The 19,320-nt window shown below is 40.9% G+C and overlaps 2 protein-coding genes across 2 annotated transcripts in view; one reads left to right on the top strand and one right to left on the bottom strand.

Annotated features, from left to right (window-relative positions):
* Positions 1-1,208: 1,208 nt before the first annotated feature.
* dio1 (iodothyronine deiodinase 1) lies at positions 1,209-5,644 on the bottom strand. The gene is made up of 4 exons (XM_069150288.1): positions 5,261-5,644; positions 5,029-5,172; positions 4,265-4,464; positions 1,209-3,861 (listed from the first exon to the last, which is right to left on the bottom strand). The coding sequence occupies exons 1-4, from the start codon at positions 5,595-5,597 to the stop codon at positions 3,796-3,798; spliced, it is 747 nt and encodes a 248-aa protein (XP_069006389.1). The 5' UTR covers positions 5,598-5,644; the 3' UTR covers positions 1,209-3,795.
* Positions 5,645-8,718: 3,074 nt separating this feature from the next.
* The window catches only part of LOC138198706 (zinc finger protein GLIS1), a 70,935-nt gene continuing 60,333 nt past the window's right edge, over positions 8,719-19,320 (top strand). The window contains exons 1-2 of the mRNA XM_069150286.1: positions 8,719-8,770; positions 8,935-9,252. Of these exons, the coding sequence (XP_069006387.1) occupies positions 8,976-9,252 (277 nt within the window). The 5' untranslated portion in view covers positions 8,719-8,770; positions 8,935-8,975. The remainder of the gene's footprint in view (positions 8,771-8,934; positions 9,253-19,320) is intronic.

Genomic DNA, 19,320 nt, shown 5'->3' with positions numbered 1-19,320 from the left:
AACCTTAGTTTCCTGCCACATACCAAAAGATAGATTGTGTTGTTGTTAATTTGTCTTTGAGACAGCTGAATGGGAAAATCTATTAGTTTTATCACATGAAAAAAAAAACAAAAAAAAAACTTGCTTTTTGCAGTGTGCAGTATTTTGGGGGGGACAATTTGGTTTGGTACAAAGTGGTTGATGGTCTGAAACGTTTGGGAACCTGTTTTCTAGGGCCATTTATCACCACCTGCTGGAGAAGGCAGTGGGACTCAACTGAAAGCTTAGCCAGGAAGGAGACCCTTGACTTTATATGACAATTAAACCCAGTGCACTAAATCTTCACACTTCGCTTGAACCGCTGCTAGATCTACATGGTGAGTGACCTTTGTTGTGAATTGTTTGGTTTTCTGCAACTTCTTTTATCTTCTGTTTTTCCGTCTTTACTTATTTCCAGATTTCCAATCTCAACATCACAAGAAGGCAAAAAAATAACCTTTTCTATCTGTTAATCCCTTCAGAAAATGTATTAATTTACTGTGAAACAGATGATGGATCTGTTGTCTTTATGTAAAGGTCACACTGGTCAAGATTGTTCCACGCAGGCAAGATACAGTGCATCTTAAACCAATTGATGTCTTTACATTAAAGGAAGTTAAAAATATTTTTAAAAGCCAACTGGTTTTGAAGCTAATACACAGTAAGCAAGACTTGCCCTTCCAAAGTCTGTATCTAAAGGCAAAACATTTAATTGTCTGTGTTGCTATTTGTGACTTCACATTGCCCTCTGGTGGGCCCGAGTGAAGACTCATTCTTTGCAGAGCCCTATAGCCTCGACACAGTATATACACTCCCTGCAAGCAGCTATACATACTGCACATCCAGGGTTTCGTCGTACTTTAAAATTCAGATGTGAATCTTAGCAGTGGAGGGGAGCCGACAGTGTTCTGGTTCCTGTCTAACAAAGGGAAACGAGGCTAAGCTGTTGCTGGCTGGTCTCCACAGGATGTGGCCTGGCTGGGCAGGAGCCAAACCTACTCTATGACAAGCTGTAGCGACACAAAACTGCTTTGTTCACTACCATATCCATGTAGTAGACTGGTAAAAATGAGGGCTCCCTTAGTTTCTTATTTGTTTGTATACCACCGGATTATTTTGAGCTGCACATATTAAAATTTGGCTTTGATTGGAGTTTACTTTTACAGTCACTTTTACACAAATTAGTCAAGTCAGGGAGCACATTAGCACCTGTGCTGTTTTTATTTATTGGATGATTACATTACAGAACATATTAAAATGAACCTAAATATATGAGCAGATTATCAAAGGATACAACAAAGACAAGAGGAAAGTCAATTAAATGTATAAATGTACTGAAGGAAAACCAAAAACTTGTACAGTACAGAATCGTCTATGTTAGAAAAATTACTCAGAGGCTTGGTTCAAAATCAAACACATTGGACATTTTATTCTTGCAAGAAGGAGCAACTACATGCACCCTCAAAGAGAGGTGTCCAGCAGTGCTCCCCCCCAGCAGGGCTCTCCCCAGCAGTTCTCTTCCCATCACTCCTCCTTAGGGCAGCTTTTATACAGTGTGACAAACAGTTGACAGTCACCCCCATTCCCTTTGTATCTGCTTTCATATGGTAATACAGAGTTGGTTGTAGGTCACAAGATAAGGACACAGGGGAGTCGTCAATTAGATGCGGAAAGTAAAACAATAAAGGAATCACTTGCAAATAAGACAGAAAACACAAGAAACTTTTCGGAGCCTCCTTGACAAGAGACTTTCTGGAGCCACAATGCAAACAAGAGGAAGAGACAAATCTTTTTTTCCATCAGTCTATTATCAAAATAGTTACAGGCCCGACCGTGCTCATTCACCATTCGCACTTTCATCCAGAAACATAGACCTTGACAAACCCCTAAACCAGGGGTGTCAAACTCATTTTAGTTAAGGGGCCACATACTGCCCACTTTGATCTCAAGTGGGCCTGACCAGTAAAATCATAGCATAATAACGCATACGTAACGACAATATTTCTCTATGTTTAAATCATTGGTGAAGGTTTTTGGATGATAAACCCTATTTTAAGGTCTTTCTACAATAAACTAGAAACATAAAGACCAAAAACTCAGACATCAGCCCACTGTTTATCTGCCCCGGCTCTCCTCTGCAGATTCCCTCGCTTTGTGACGCGTTTGACGTCGAACGCGTCACAAAGCGAGCAGCGAGCGCGGCTGCCTGTGGCAACGAGCGCTTCTGCTTCCAGAGCAGACGTCGCATTTACGCTGTTTTTGAAGCAATTACTGGATCGATTAAAAAAAAAATTACAAAACGTTTGTACTCATAAACCTCCATATTCTCATAGAAATGCAATGTATGCCTTTCTGTAATTTTCACACTTAGCAAAGTCATCCGGCGGGCCGAGCTGGACCCCCTGGCGGGCTGGATCCGGCCCGCGGGCCCTATGTTTGACACCCCTGCCCTAAACCCTCATTTGATTAAATTATATAACATTACAAGCACTGATGCCAAAATCAGCTGATATGTAGAGATAAGATAGTTAGATATTAACTCGCATCAGGGCCTGAGCACCACACACTCCACAACTCATGTTTGTGTGTAAACTTGGGTAATCCACATACCGTGCAAGACATTTATCAATTCCAGACAAGACAGCAAACAACAGCCATAATCTCATGTGGTTAAAGGGCTGCTGTGTGTGTCAACACAAATACCCTGAAACTATTTTCTATTAAGAAACATGACCTCTGCAGCTTGGCAACAATGTTATTCTGCTTTATTGAGTCAGAGGCGGAAAAAGTTGGTGAGTCAGTGACTCGGACGAGACAGTACAGCTACAAAAGTGTGTCAAACAATGGCTTTTATACAGTTTCTGTGACATTTAATTTTAATAATTTACTCTGAGGGCAAAAAGATGGACAAAATGTGGAACATCCAGGAACTGAGCAAAGTGGGATTTAACTGTTCCATGTCGGCTATACTGGCTAGCAAGGAGAGGTAAGGAAAACGGTGAACATTTTGGAAAGACAATAACTTGATGACCAACCTGTGCCAGAGTATCGTCAGGTAATTTTACTATAGGATAATGTAAATGTTCCTCTACAAAAATAAATTAAGAATTCTGAATAAGAACTGTTTTACCAGATGCTTCCTATACATGGAATGTGTCAAACTAAATGCTCACACATAATTCCGAGGCAGCCTACTTTTTGAGTCATCTCTCATCAAATTACAGCTACCAGAGGTTTGCACTGTAATCGTCATGTAAAACGCAGCTGCCTATGGAATTACTTTGGAGTATTTATTGACAAATCTTTAATGCGGTGCACGAGGGTAAAATAGCACTAATGGCATACTTGATATCCGACTGTTGAAGTGGAAAACGTACTCACTGGAATTTTAAACTAAAGAATTAAGAAAAAAAAAAATACACATGGACATACACACAGTATCCCCTGTACACTCTGTAATGCCTCAAACACAAACCCTGAGTGGACCATATCGCTGCGTTTCACTTCATCTGGCTACAGAGGCCGACGGTTTAATCTGTAACCGTCACTAAGAAACACAGAAAGCTGAGTTCAAGGTCAGAGGCTGACATCCGTTTTCAGAGTGCAGGAGAGCAAATTTCGTACAAGTTGATGTCAGAAAGAGACTACACTGTAGAATTAAGTGTTGATATGATCTGAGTCTGATAGTAGTAGGAGTATATCAATGATATATTGTAGAATGGTTACAATGTGGATGCCCATGTCCTCTAATTAAAAGGCACCCCCTCTTAGACCTTCTTATTTCATCTTCTGCAGGAAAGAGCGCACCTCCAGTGGCTTGTAGCCCCAAGGCCCTTGCGCCCCCTGGGGAGCATCGTGAAGAACGTTAATGAAGCATAACAAACACCATTTTCATGAAGATACCACTTTAAATGAGATTCAGAGGACAACCAACATAACACTTCTGAGTCTTTGTCACGTTATCTACATTTCTGGCATGGCTGTCATGAACCTGGCTCCAAGCCAAGCACTCTGCTATCTGTCACTGCTCCTCAGCACGCCATAGCGTGAGTTGAGATAGTGCAGGGACGTTCACACCCATAACGCTGGTGTTACTTGAAGTCACGCGATTGCGTGAGAGGAGCAATGTGTGATTAGTGAAAGAATTTCCCCCCTTTTCACTGCCCTGGAATCTCTTCAATTACGAACACATGCAGTAATAAATATTCAAGAATTTGTCTTTGGGTCAGTGGTGCACAGATCTCACCTCGTAGACAACTTTCCCAGCGTGCAGCACGTAGAGCCTCTCAGGCAGAGCGCCATACTTTATGGCAGTGATATCGCTCATGTCATCCACAACCACGGGACACAGGGGCTCCTTTTGCACCAGGATCTGTGCTGCAGAAAGCCTGTCCCCCAGGCTCTTATGCTGGTTGATATCAAGGTTGTTGGCAAAGGCCCAACCATCTGAGACAAAGACAAAGCATGTGTTTTCATGGAAGTAATACAAAATGCAGCAGAACAGCAAACTTAAGGAAGTGTTACATATCTAAGCACAGAGCTCCATCTCATGGACTTAAAGGACCTTTTACTTTCATCATTTTGTTAAGGATAAAAGACCCAACGTCAGACTTTTGGTCAAATATTATGGCAGAAGTCAAAAGAAGCTTTATCAGTTTAAGTTGTCATGCAGAAATTCATGTTAAATGTCCAAATTGTATCAGCTGCACTTAAAAATTCTCCACAACAGGAGTGTATTTTTTATTGGGATGTGAAATGTTGGCAGTAATTACTAAATATAGTTTATCCTGTATATTTGGGGGTAAAGCACATCAAGGACACGGATCCATCATCTAAACTTCCAAGAGTTCTTTTTTTTCCAATGTTCATTATTACAAAAAAAAAAAAGCTACATAAAATAAAAGGGTGTTTTCTTGCTTTTTTTTCCGCTATTGATTTTGAAGAATAATGTACCCATTCGTTAATGTAAAGAACCTAATCCCCTCACCTGCCCCTCGATTTTTCTCTCACCTGTTGAATGAGCCTCGGCGATGTAGACCACAAGAAAGTCAGCCACATCGCGGAAGTCCTTGACGAGCTGCTTGAACTCATCAAGTTTGTACATAAACGGGGGTCAGGTGCAGCTTCCAAAGCTCAGTACCAGCGGTCTGTTGTCTGCAGAGAACACACAGCACAACAACGTGGGCACACAGAAAGATCCTACCGGAATTGAAGCTGGAGACCTTCAGTGTCCGTCACTCACCTTTCAGGTACTTGCAGATGTTGGTTTTCTCTCCGTCCATGGTGACCAGAGGTGAATCTGGAGCTTCACCCCCCACAAACGCCTCCTGTCCGAGGGCCAACCACATGTGCCGACAGGCAGTTTTAAGGAAAGTGAAAGACATGAAAGTCAGACCCCAATCCTCATACTTAAATCTGGGGTTCTGGGTCATGGTGATATTTTCACCCATTTTGAGGATCTGCTTCCTGGCGAAGCTTGGAGAAAAAACATTTATAATCTTAAGTGTGAGGCTGAGTGCTATCAGGTAGCAGAACATGCCTGCTGTCGATAAATAAACCAACAGTTTTTTCAGGAACATGTTTGCGTCTTGGTGGTGAATCCTTGTTTTGACGGAGTCTGCAGCCAAACTGTTGCACACTGTCGGTCTCCACCCACCCCGCTGGAGTTTGATAACTGCTGCATTCACGGACCTTCTGTGTGATCCGTACTTTCCAGCTTGTAGACGTGCAACCGAAGGTGTGAATAAGGTGTGCTTCATTCCACGTGGCCTCGAAGGTGCTTTTCTACATTTACCTTTCCTGTAAACTACGAATTGATGCTATTTTTAGATAGAGATTTTTAGTAAAGCATTCATTTTCTCCTTACAGATGTTTATGAAATCATTATTTGAATCCAGTGTTTCTACAGACAACGCCATTTAGTAATCTGTTATTTAACTGTGTCTGCAGCGCAGTAAATTGAGGCCACAGGTGTTTTGCAGCTGCGGGAGACGAGAGAGGATAAAACAAAACTCACAATGAACATCAGCTTCGCCATGAGGGAGTCAGCTTTGCAGTAGGTATTGGCGGCTCATTGTTAGCTGTCTGTTTTTGGCAAACAACAGCCTGGCTTCTTAAACATTTAGTTGATTAAAAAAAAAAAAAAAAAAGTGACGTCGGCGTCCCGGCTGCTCTTCTTTCCCCTCCGTATGCTGAGTTTAAATTGGGCCTACCGACGCCTGAAGTGTGTTTACGCATTTATTGTTACTTTGAGTCATTAATGTGGATTTTGATGTAGAGATGTCCAAACGTTTGTTGGCTTTATATGTCAGATTTAGTTTCCATCTAGTAACACCACTGAAAGTCAAGAGGCAACAGTGAGTCACTGTCGTGCATGAAGTCTCTCCTCAGTCCAGCTCTTCACTTCGGTTTAACGTTGTGTATTATTTCCCTGCCGTTGCTGAGGAGTTGACTTCTTTGAAAAATGACAAGTGTAAAGTTTGATGATGGATAGATTCATTCATTCGTTCTCTGGCAGCACTCATCTTCACTTAACAGCAGGATTTTATGGAACCGGTTGTGGTTTGACTGTAAAAAAAAATAGCAGTTGGTTAACTCTAGTTTATGTTATGCATGACTTATCTTTAGTTTGTTTTTGTTTTTTAGCAAGAAAACAGTCCCAGCAGAACAATATCAACACCATTTAGATGTGTTTTCAGTACACTTTGGCTTGACATTGGCTGCACTCGAGATTCATATCATCAATTGGCAAACTTATCAAATATTTTTAGACCCCTCCGATGGCCCCTCACATTGCCTCTGTTATGTGTTTTATATGGTAGAAGACATATAGTGAGTGAAGTAAGCAGTCAAAGACATAGTTTATGCTTTCTACTTTGGAACTGCACATCCTCAGTAAGGGATGTGTTTTGCTGGCTCAGCAAAGGAACCGCAATCCTGTAATGAGAAACGATACAGTGTGACCAAACATAATATTGTGAAAGGGTATCAATATTTTCTTACACCCCTAACTCTAATGCACAGAGAAGAACATGGAGGGATGAATAGAATAGAATAGACCCGTAGGGTTTTCCCATATTTCTTGTTTTCGGCAAGTTATTTCCCACACAGATAGGTGACCAGTAGAGGAGTTAAATTTGAAATTAAGCTCTATTGTTATTAAGAGTTACTGTGACATACATTTAATATCAAAGTTTAATTCAAGCAGAGGCTTCTAAATTTTGTCGGGTTATAGAAATAATTTGGGTATGAAATGCAATGTAAACAACAAAGATATGTAATGCTTTCTCTCATTTAAATAATATAACAGCACAGCAAAAAAAAAAAAAAAAAAAGGAGGAGGAGTAACATATAGGCTCCCACTCTATGACGAAAAAGCCTTCTTTCTCTCTCTCTCTTTCTGTACTCATAACATGGCATATCTCACTAACTCTCGTCGTTCCTGTTTATCATATTTTTCCAACAGTACGGAAAGGCAACACACCATCCTGTTATTCTAGTCGCGCATTTCCGTATTTCCACCGCCGACATCGCAGATTGTATTTCCACAAATAAACACAGCTGCTCCTCACCACTCTCCCTCTACAGTGTTAACCTCGATATGTTTGTCCAGCCTCCATCATTTGCTCAGCAACAATAACGCGTGCTGTCGCTGACTTTGGCAACTTTATCCTGACTCAGGATGGTCTCTTCCACGTAAAAGGCCACCAGATGGCGCAGCGCACCTGCATTTTACCAGAGAAAACTGCTGCTCCAGTGAAAAAGCAGCTTGGGATCAAAGCATGTTTGGCGGGGAAGAACAGTAAGTGGGGAAATTTATTGTCCACGTGTTTTTTTTTTTTTTTTTTTTTTTTTTTTTATATCCTGTTTTTCCAACGGAAGTCCAAAACGTCACAGCCTGTCAACGATATATATATATATTTGCTAACAAATCAACCAAACATAATGAACTGCAAGATCACAGGTACATATGCAAATTCGAAACAATTCAAGTACAAATTTACATGAAAGGCAGCGTAAATAAAACATTGCTGTATAAGAGGGAAACGTATTGAAATATCCAGCTTTTGTCGAAATTAAACTCATCCACTCTGGAGTAACAGCATGGAAATCTATTCAAATATGGTCACCTGAAATATAGATAGGTGATGAAACGGTGAGAAACTTTACCAGAGATTGTGCCGTATTAAACTCTGGATTTCAGTACTTTCTTTTTTTTTTTTAATTTTTTTTAAACAAAGCAATACATTTGATCAGTGTGATAACGCACAATATAGGCGACCAAAGACAAAACGCGCAGTGAATGAATTTGTCCATGTTTCACATCGTGCAGATTACACGCCATTAGATAGGACTTGAATGTGCGCAAAGAATCCCACATGCATGCGCAGGATCTTGCAAAAAATCTTGGCCACGTACAAACTCGAGAGTTACTACAACTACTACTACAACGTCTTGATCCAGATCTTATCCTCCCACAGAAACACGGATGCAGTCTTCATTGGCGCTCCTGAATCTTGCAGACCAGTGGAGCTATTGGGTGTCAATCTCACAAAAGGGAGGGGGGCGGGGGGGGGAGGAGGAGGAGGAGGAGAGAGAAAGAGAGAGAGGGGGACGCGTGGGATGCTGATGTCTGATCCTCACTGAGAGGATGCTATCGATCCGGTTTGCATGTGATTTCCTCTCCAGTTTGATAAACATGCTGATGTGCGCAATGGGACTTTTCCTGTCCCTCATAAGCTAATTGGACAAGGTAGGTGTACCAAATCCTCGCTCTTCCAATGTATTGATACGTCTTCTTCAATTGAATGCGTGTTTTTACGGACAAAATGTAAAAAAATAAAAAATAAACCGTTTTTCTCAGCATTGTTTATGCAGTTTGCAGCGATGTGTTCACTTTCCTCTCCACGTGCGCAGGTAATGCGAGCAGCACACTGCATGGGAAAGCCGAGTCATCAATGCAGAACTCCTCAGCGCTGTTCGGGATGGTCAGCCACTGTCAGACCCCGGCGTTCCCAGACTTCACCGGCTTGGCGCTCTCCGTGTACGGCAGCAAGGCAGACATCTGTGCGCGGCGAGCCGGCACCGCGGGCTTTGGATCTCAGATTTGCCGGAGCCCCCATGACAGCCACATGAACTGCTCCAGCCCGAAGCGACTTACCGCCTCCGAGGAGAAGGCGCATCTGTCCGCCAAAACTGCGCGCTTGTGCTTCTCTCTGCCGCCACCGGCGCAAGGTAGGCTCCTTACGTGATCGCAGCCCGCCGTCTTTAAAGGATGCTGCTGAGGTGATTGGAGGCGACGGTGTTAATTAACAGACTGGATTTCCTAATTGATAAATTGAAATATCATTCGTAATGTAATGTGGTAAATTCTGTCCAACATCAGCGGTGTCAGTGTTGCCAATTTGACCAATTATCAGTTCAGGTTACTTGAGATTGATTAAAAGCTGCTTGCATATGGCTCCTCCAGAGCATCCTTTGATGCAGCTGCACTGTGTGTTTGTGTTGAGCGCCGTGTTTGCAGCTGTGGATTATAGGACTGATAATTAAACTCAGCTCACTTGGATCATGGGCCAATTCATAAATAACACGAGAATCAAAGTCTCCTCTCTGCCATGTGAAGGGATGTACAGTGTGTGTGTGTGTGTGTGTGTGTAGGAGCTGCAAAGCAAGAGTGCATTCTCCATGGATGTTAATAAGACATTTAGTTGAGTGGATGTGAGGCAAAATATGGAAAAACTTGGCAACTCTCTGACAGTTTAAAACTTTATTTACAGAATCATAAATTTGTTAAATATATTATCTGTTTTCTCTTAATTTTAAAACAGCATCAGCCCTAAAAGTAATACATGCTTTAATTGCTTACAATTCATATTTGATTCCACTTTTGATCCCAAAAAAAAAAAAAAAAAAAATTGCTCGGTTTCTTCAGCGAAAGATAAATCTTTAAAACAACAATTGCTCAGATGATATGAGCACTGTCATACCGATAGCATCGAAAGTGGAAACTGGGCTTTGAGTCCCGGCAGCCCTGCTCCATCCAGTTTTAGACAGAGTGTTGTTGTGAGAGGGCGGAGGTAATTACAGCCCCATCCTAAATTATGATTAGACTGAGCAGACTTTTATATTAGCAATCATCCTTGCAGCAAGAAGAGGATCAACGGATTTGATTATTGTTTCTTCTTCGCAAACACAAACCATATGTCTGCTGAATGTGTCTCAGCGTTTATGAGTTCTCTTGGAGCACAGTTGTGCCCTCAGCCCTGCATCCCCAGCATCCCGGACCAGAATGAATCGTCTCATTGTCTTTGCGACGCTTTTGAACTCGCTTCCCGTAAAACTGTGGGAATGCAAGATGTGTTGTGTGCTTGTGGATTATGTTGTTAAGATTAACATTGAAGCAGACACATACATTTGTTTTGTTCCGCCTCTGTGAGGAGTGACATTTTTATCATTTCAGAAGAGTTTTAAACTTTTCCTGAAGCTGAAAACCTGATCTAACAATTTCTTAAGCACATTTGATTCAGCTCAACATCGACATGTGTTTCAGAATTAGAAAATAATTCAAATTCGCATTATATTTTAGTTACGCTCAATAAGTTTGATTCAGTTGAAGGTGTATGCCTGAGGTTGCTATTTCTAGCCTCCATATGTGCTGTATTTCAGGCAGCTTTCTGTTGTTTTATCGTCTCTTTTGCTGAGCATGGAGTATGAGAGTGATCTCAGTACTCATCAGTCTTTTGTATCATGCCTCATTTCAGGCTGATCGTGTTACATACTCCCATTTGGGGACAGAGCGGGAGTTTAAGCTGCATTCTCCACCATTACTTTAGATTTATACTGAAAGGAATCTCTGAAAAAACACAGACTGGTAATATTTATCCTGAAGGAAGTGAGACAGCGGAGGAAGAACTTACCTCAGACTGGAGATTTCTGACCTTTAAACTATTACTCTGCGATAGCAAAAAAAAAAAAAAAAAGAGTGAACTATTACTCAGTAATAAAAGTGATCCACATGTTGGAAGTGATGTTTCATCTGATCCTCAGAGGAAAGCTGTGGCATACTGAGACATACTGTGAAGCATTCAGCACTGCTTTTCTGTTTGTTTTTTTTAAATTACTTCCAAACTACAAATCCATACAGTATGTCAATTTTTTTATTGTCAGAAAAAGTGCATGAGTGTTTACAAGTGTGTGAATATAGGCAGAATTTGGTTGAGGAAAGAGTGAGCGCATAAGACGTGATACAGACTTAGATTCTGGCAGGTAGTCTGAAGACGAAAATAAGAACAACTTTTATTTAAAAGTTGTATCCGTGTCTATGCAACCTCCCTGTTGCTGTATTTTTGTATTTTAAAAACTGTTTCCAGCATGATTTCAAGGAAACTTGCTCTATATTTTCCTTTGCATCAAGTCCAATAAGGCCCACATCCCGGTGTCTCCTGTCACACCTGGTGCTTAGGTTTTGGAAACCATTGCTCTTCATGAGTGGAACCGCGGCAGATCGACCCAACACTGCTAGTCCACTGTGCTATAAATATTAGTGCCCACCAGCAAAGAAAATATTTAGCTTGCAAAGAAAAACACTTGATCCCTCTTGAAAAAGAGTATCAGGTTTGAATGGAGTGTGTACTCTAGCATCATTTGATACCGTACTAAAGTTTCTCCTGGCCACAACGATGCTGCTGAGACTGGGCTTATTTGAGGAGGGTGTTTGAGTTAGAGGAGCGAGTGTGTTGCAGTCCCACACTCCCTCTGTCAGATAAATGCAGAGGTCTGTTTGTTGGGTCAGACCGTTAAAATGATGAGTAATGGACTTTTGGATTTGATCATTGCTGGAACTTTTTTTTTTTTTTTTTTTTCACACTTCTTCGGTTGTACTCTGTCGTCTTTTACCAACACATACTTAATCATGTGACATTTTCTCTGCACACAGTCTTTATACATGAAGCATGCACACCTGCGAGCACACAAACCCAGTTCTTATATTGTGCATACAGACCCTGTATGAGCATACACCCTGAACACATACATATATGCACACATGTGCCACACGCACACACACACACACACACACACACACACACACACACACACACACACACATATACGTGCACAGTTTTTTTTTTGTGGTGAGGTCGTACTGGCACCACTGTTGAATTCCCTCAAACGGACTTAGTTTCCTGTGTTTTCCCCAGCAGGATTTGTAGACGTCAGACTGTGGGGCGATAATCTGACTGTTATGAGAAACAACCGACCATTACAGCCGCTGCTTTGAGCCTCTGCAGTGTCAAACGCTTAATGACAGTCTCCCAGTAGCTTGTGAATAGTTTTGGTTGTGAGAAAGACATTAAGTGCTCTTGGTACAGTCAAGTATTCTAATCAGACTATGTGGTTTATTTATTCTCCCTTATAGAAAGAATAGTTGGCATTCATTTTGTCTGTGAGACAGGAGAAAATGTGGATGAGCTAAATGTTATAGTAACGTTAAATAGTACCGTCTCGTCATAAAAAAAAAAAAAAAATCGAAAATATATGAGTAATTACACTTTACAAAAATATCCATTTTATTCATCATCAAAAATATGGTGTTTCTAATTGGGAACTGGCATTCACATTAAAATATGTGTGTGTGTAGTTGAAGAGTAAATCATTACATTAGTGTCACATAAAATGTTTATATAAGTATAATTCTGGGAAAAACATTTGCTTTTGCTTTTTCAAGGGGTTTTGAATTTCCTAAATTGCCTTGGACTTCAGGCTTATAATTGCTCTAAGTCTGGCTTTGATGTACACACAGAAGATATTATTTATTTGTCTTGGATTTTAGTATTTTTTTTTTGGTGGGGGTGTCTCTAATGCATGGCTTGATCACCAAGGGGAAACAAGTGAGCAGATAATGCAGAACAAATAATTCACGTGTATTGAATTCCGCCTACTGGTACTGCTGTAATCAGTCCTTGCTTTGATCTTCTTATATAAAGTTCTGTGTAGCAAACAAGAGCATTATTACGTCCTATGGAGCGACTGTGGGATTATTAATTTAAAAGTGTCATAGTCTGCTTTGACAAATTCAATTAAAATCTACAATAATGTCTCATATTAAAAGGTCATAAGTCTCGACATAAAGGCCATCAGGTAGAAGTCGTAAGTTTCCAGCCAGTATTGCAACAGTTAAATAATGAAAATAATCATACTGATTAGTTAATTTAATATTATTTATTTTTTTTGCACAGAAGTTGTATATTACATTGTGCAGTTTTTAGAGATTTTTTTTTTTTTTAACTTGATACCAAAACCAGATCTTTATTTCAGATAGGAGAAAATATAAACTAACTTTCTTAAAAAAAAAGGAATCATGTCATCTTAATTCGAGCAAAGCTGGAAAAGAATGTGCCCCGAGTTTTTTTCCCTTTAATATTTAAATTATAATCATTACTTTCTTTTTCAATACGAATAGTATTTTTTTTTTTCCTGAATTGTCAGCAAGATACCGGATCACTGGCACCACTGCAGATCACTTCTATCTTGAAAGGAGAATAAGTGAACTGGAGCTCTGAAATATCAATTTGTTCAGTGTTTAACAGAATAACTGAAGCTCTCAAAAACACTGCAGATTAACATGCCAAAAAGTAAAGGCCATGAAGGAAATTTATAGCAGCCTTTTCTCCCAGATTCTGCCAAAGACTATTCGACCCTCACAAACACTCTGCTGCTCTTGCTGCTGGAAGAAGTTTGACCTTTTATTGAACTTCTGGGTCAGTTAGTTTTACTGCTGAGGTTGACCAACACTACTTTAGAACAGATAGTAAAAAGATACATTTTTGGTATTACTTTTCGCACCCAGCTTTATTTTACATGGAATGTGTCAACAAATCCTTAAAGTCAGACATCCTCCTTTTCTGCATTTGTGCATTTACATCTTGTGGAAGTACACATGCGGACCTGCTTATGTATTTCGTAGTTGTTCAGTGATAGTAGCATTCTTTTCATGGGTTTTCTCACTAGTCAGTACATTCCCATGAGCTAAAGAGCCTCAGCCCACATCTTTGCATATTGCATGAGCTCAGCAGTGAGTTATGGGCAAATGTGAGGGTGCTGCCTGGAAGGGTGTTACAGGGTGTAATGTTTGCAGCATGTTCCATTGATTCATAAAGGAAAGGGCCCGGTGATGATTCTGCAACGGTATTCCCATAAACCTCTGTCTGCCTGAGAGGCTGAGGAGGGAATGCTGGGTAATGGAATCCGAGCTCTTCCTGAGTCACAGCCACTGCAGAGGGAGAGAACACCTCTGGTCGAGCATCTGCTCAGCTGACTCACCTTAATCAAACTTGGCCAGAGTTGCACATGACGTGTGTGGAAATGGGAGATATGTGGCAGAGGAAGAGATGAGTGTTGCATCAACTCGACTGAGGTTGGATTGAAAGAGGGAGATTTATGTGAGGTTGTGATATTTTTGTGCTTGAATATCATCTAAAGTTGTCCTCTGAAGTTGCAGAATGAACACGTGCCAGTACATACAGACGCAAAACCTCGAGTTTGAGCTTTGCACTCCTTTTCCTTCTCCGTTGTCAGTGTCAGTAAGGTCAAATGTTCTCATTTTTATATGACCAGTGTGGTACGACTATGGCATCTCACTTTAACCAAAGGCATTCTGACTTTCATTCTGCCAATGAATCCAAACAGTCACACAGCAAAAATATGATCTGGTTTGAGTAAGTGTCGAAATATCTCTGGAATACCAGATGAAATGTGCTCTGGGCCTCAGCCTAATCAAGAAAAAACTGCAGAGTTGGCTCAGATATGTCATCATAAAAATGTATTTTTAGCCCCAGGCTTGCCTTCAGAAGCACTCACAAAAGTTTCATGCACTTTTGCTGATGAGAGGAACAAGCTGCCAGGTCTTGTGAATCACACCAGATTTGTTTGAGAACGTTACCTCCTTGTAGAAAAGATAAAGAGACTTCTCTTCTTTTCTGATTCTGTTTGCCTGGATAGGCATGCAGCAGCTGACCACATGTCTATAGAGTCTGTATTACTCATGCATTTTCAGACAGCAGTGACTCCTCTCGCAGACCTCTGCTGTGTATGACTTAGCACATGGGTGGGTTTTTGATTTACATGTCGACTATGCCACTTGCTTTTCTTGGCTCGACGCTACTGTGTTTCATCACAGAAAAATCCGCTCCACTCTGACTGCCGCAGTAAAGACAGCCGTCCGCCGTGAGCGGCTGAGAGCTTACTGAGCCCTCGCAGCTGGAGAGGGAGACAGAAAGACAGTGAGACACGGAAGGGGAAAGATGTGGACATGAGGATCAAGGCATCGCTGACCTCCCTAAACAAGGAGTAGGATTGTGTGAATAGAAAAGAGTCATTTTGGTTATCCATGTCAGTCATCTCTCTCAGCATGTGAGTAACATTCACAACACATAAATGTTGGTGAGTCTAAATCCAAGCAGGTCGACATTTAAACTCACCGCAAACAACAGTTTCAAATGCGCGAAAACTTACACTGAACTTGTTTCAATGGTGTCTGAAATTTCCTTTTTTACAAGGTTGGTCATGTTGGCTATTAATCAGTCAGCCAATCAAACATTGGCTTCAACTGAGTGGTCAAAAACAAACGGGCAAACATGATGCGAGCCGAAGCTGTTTTAATGCCTTCATTAGAGCGGAGGAGCAAGCAGCCAAAAAGCTTGAGTTTTATCCTCTCTCTTGTTCTCTCTCTGTCTCTGCCAGGAAGCTGCCATGGGGCAGTGCCCAGTCAGCTCACCGCACCATTGGCTGGCGCTGCCCCAGAGGACTATGAAAAACATTATAAAGTCTAATAGTGCAGTTTATATACTTTATTAGTGCTCGTTAATAGAAGCCCAGCGTTCTGGAAGAATTAGTTATTCTCTAGTCATGTGCAATGCAGTCCAGTCCCAGAGCTGCATTAACTTGCTCAGCAGGACTAATAAGTGCACAAAGAAACGATGGAATGGAGGTTTGCTTTCAGGAAAAAAAAGTGCTTTACTCTTGTTTGTCTGAGTAATGTGGGTCGACATCAATCACAAACCCTGAACGTGACAACTTCTCCGCCCTGCTGATTTAGGCTTCCATATTCATGTGTATTACGTCTGTACAGAGAGCCAAGTTTTATCACATTATCTGTAGAATTATTTTTCTGAAGAATATATTTTAAGGCACTGAAGAGGAAATCTTTGAGTCTAAATTTATAATAGCTTATGTATTGGTTGAAGTCGAGACCTCTTATGAGTGTAGTGATATCATCCCGTTCATCCAATGTCAGCAGTGTAGCACAGGTGGATAAGTGTTTCTTCCAAATCTTTCTTTTTTAGTAGCAAATCTGGACACCACCGTTCTGCGTGATGGGAGGAAGTGGAGGATTTTGGGAAAGCGATGCTGCTGCCGGGTTCAGGTTAATGCTTGTAAGTCCGTGTTGCAGGGAGCTGGGAACTTCGCCAGGCCGACTCTAGATGTTAATAAAGTTTAGAGGCGCCATGCCAGCACTGTGATCTGCAATGCTTAGGGTTATTTTTACAGACTTTTTTCAGACAATTATATTTGAAAAGGAAGGCTCTTTTTCAGTGGGCTAATATCAGAGCAAGGAGATAGAGTGTGTGATAAAAAAGATGCAATTTCCCATGATGTGGTGTTGTGGAGTGCATTCGGGTTTTTTTAAAAATTTATTTTGATTGTGTGGGAATATATTCTGTATGAGAACTTCCCATGAAATACTAAAACGGCAAAGACCATAACCTTTTTGGCTTGTATAGTTTTAAATGTTTGTTAAAAGCAATTTTTTTTTCCCTCAAGAATGTTATGTTCTTTCACAGCCTCACACCCTCACACCTGGTAGTTATCTAACCACAACTGCAGACAGATGAGTGCCTTAAGGATGCAACATTTTAAAAGGACAGACTGAGCTTTATTGATTGATATTCCTTCTCTATTTTCTTAGAAAATTCAAGGATTGTCTTTTTCTCCTCCTCCTTTTGTCTGTTACATCAGCGCCTTTGTTTAAGTGTCATCGACAGACCGGTTGCCAAACAAGGAGTTGAGGGAATATGAAATGACTCTGGCTTGTAGCTGCTGTACTGATATCTTTGCCTACTAGAGATGTCGGCTTGATTTCACCCTCTGGAAACTGAAAACCGCATCTCACGGATGAGCTGGTTGCTCTGTCCAGAAGTTTCCACTTGAAACAGCAGAGACATCTGTTATCTTCTGGCTTCTGTTGTATCTGTCTGTTTCACGTTGTCTGCAACAAATTGTATTTGAAAGAATCTGTGCAGTTTTCATTCTGTTGGCTTTGCTTTCCTGCAATCTTAAACGGGTAAAAAAAAAAATCCTCCTGGAAGCATCGTTAAGGACAATCAGTTCCGTCCTTCTTTGATTTACTGTTGCCAAAATTAAATGTAGGACTCCTTTTTCTCCATTTGTACCACTCGTATGGGCTGTGCAGTTAGTGTGTTAAATGGGTCCATATTACACCGAGTAATAGCCTCAGTATGTAGCACTCTTCATTAACATGCTTAACATTCCCCCCAAGACCCAGAAGTCGGCTGCTATAATACACTGCTTAACACAAACATCATGTTGTGCACTTATGATCTCTTATGGGGCTGGTTGTTGGCTGTTTTCAGAAGTGAGCTGACGTGTGTGTGTGTGTGTGTGTGTGTGTGTGTGTGTGTGTGTGTGTGTGTGTGTGTGTGTGTGTGTGTGTGTGTGTGTGTGTGTGTGTGTGTGTGTGTTTGTTTGTTTGTTTGTTTGTTTGTTTTGGTCAAAGTGGAGGACAATATGGAACAAGTAGAACTCTGAATGTGAAAGTTGAACACAAAAAGTTAATCAATTATTTTTGCCAGATAATTGGAGCAGAGATACAATTGAAACTCGAATGAAGAGGTTAATACATTGTGTTTCTAAGTTTGAGCTCTTTTTGGCTCGAGGATGAAGTCTGTTGCAACACTGGTCAGCCACTTGTTGCGTGTTTCTAAAACAGGACCCACAACATTGTTCTTATAAAGTAAGAATTGTTAATACTTGGCAAAGTAAATGCTGAGCCACTGCTGCTTTTTAACAATGATATCAATCATAAGAAGATAATATGGTCATTTAATGGTTTTTGGACAGTTTAGGGTTTTTGTCCATCAGTGCATTTGCACATAATGTATATGATTAGGTTTTGTATATAGGCAAGTGTTTGCCTTTGAAAACCACATTTTAGGCATTCCAGACCTTGATTTCTTTCAAATTTAATAAAAAATAGAAGTTAAAAGATTTGGTACTAATAGGAACCAGTTCATAGCTGTCCGTGCTGGCTTGACATCTACACCTTTTCCACTGGCTCAGCGTTCAACTTTACAACAAAGCCAAAAACTATCACCATGAGATCTATTCACATTGAAATGGATACAGAGATTCTTAGATCCACACAGACAAGGCACTTGAGTTCACACTGCTTCAGAAACCAAAAAAAGCCTTCCATTATAGCAGGAAATGTCTCTTATATATCTCACCAGGAGTTTTTGACAAAAATATTCAGGATGAGTGCCTGGATTTTTTTTTTTCTCCAGAATGTCCTCACTAAAGCTGAGTCACAGATTTAGTGGAGTGATAGAGTGAAGAAAGGGGAGCAGAACGAGTTTCTCCAGTCTCTCATGTCTGTTTATCTAACTTTTGCCCTCAAAAAGTCAGTCACATGTTGACTAACACCGATAAAAAGACTAATCAGGCACTTTCAGCCTGCATCGACAATGATCTAATCAGCATGTGTTTGAAAGTTTGAAATGAATTAGGCAGTGTCAGAGCCATGACAGCCAGGTGCTGAGCAGTTGGCCCAGCGTACCGGAGCCTCGGCCAATTGGAAAATGCTTTGCAGAATTTATCTGCACCCTTTTCCCTTGACAAATTATTTTATTGTTCCTACACAGTTGGTTTTCATTTAGTCTTTTGGCTAATGATGGACTGAGAGCATGTGTGCTATTGTTATTCCTCTATTCAACATAGATACTCTGACTGGAAGTGTTCACATCTGATAGCACACTGCCATGCAACAGAAACCAACCAAAACACGACAGAGAGGGTCTAGTGTGTACAGATGGTACACAGTCAGAAACTTTACTACTGCTAAAAGGGCAATCTTGATATGCTTATTACTCTCCATATGCTGTATGTGCCTCCGTGGCATGACCCGAGTGGATGTCTGTCAACCTGGTAATGCTGCTTTCTCAAGGAACAACTTCTGTATAATCTCCCCTCAGCGAACTCCAAACCCCACTCCAAAACCTTAAATCACAT

The sequence above is a fragment of the Embiotoca jacksoni genome, unplaced genomic scaffold, assembly GCF_022577435.1.
Source record: "Embiotoca jacksoni isolate LCO1_2020_lvr unplaced genomic scaffold, fEmbJac1.0.p SCAF_16, whole genome shotgun sequence".
In the NCBI taxonomy this organism is placed as follows: domain Eukaryota; kingdom Metazoa; phylum Chordata; class Actinopteri; family Embiotocidae; genus Embiotoca; species Embiotoca jacksoni.
The sequence above is the reverse complement of the archived record's forward strand: the minus strand, read 5'-3'. Positions and strand labels throughout refer to the sequence as shown.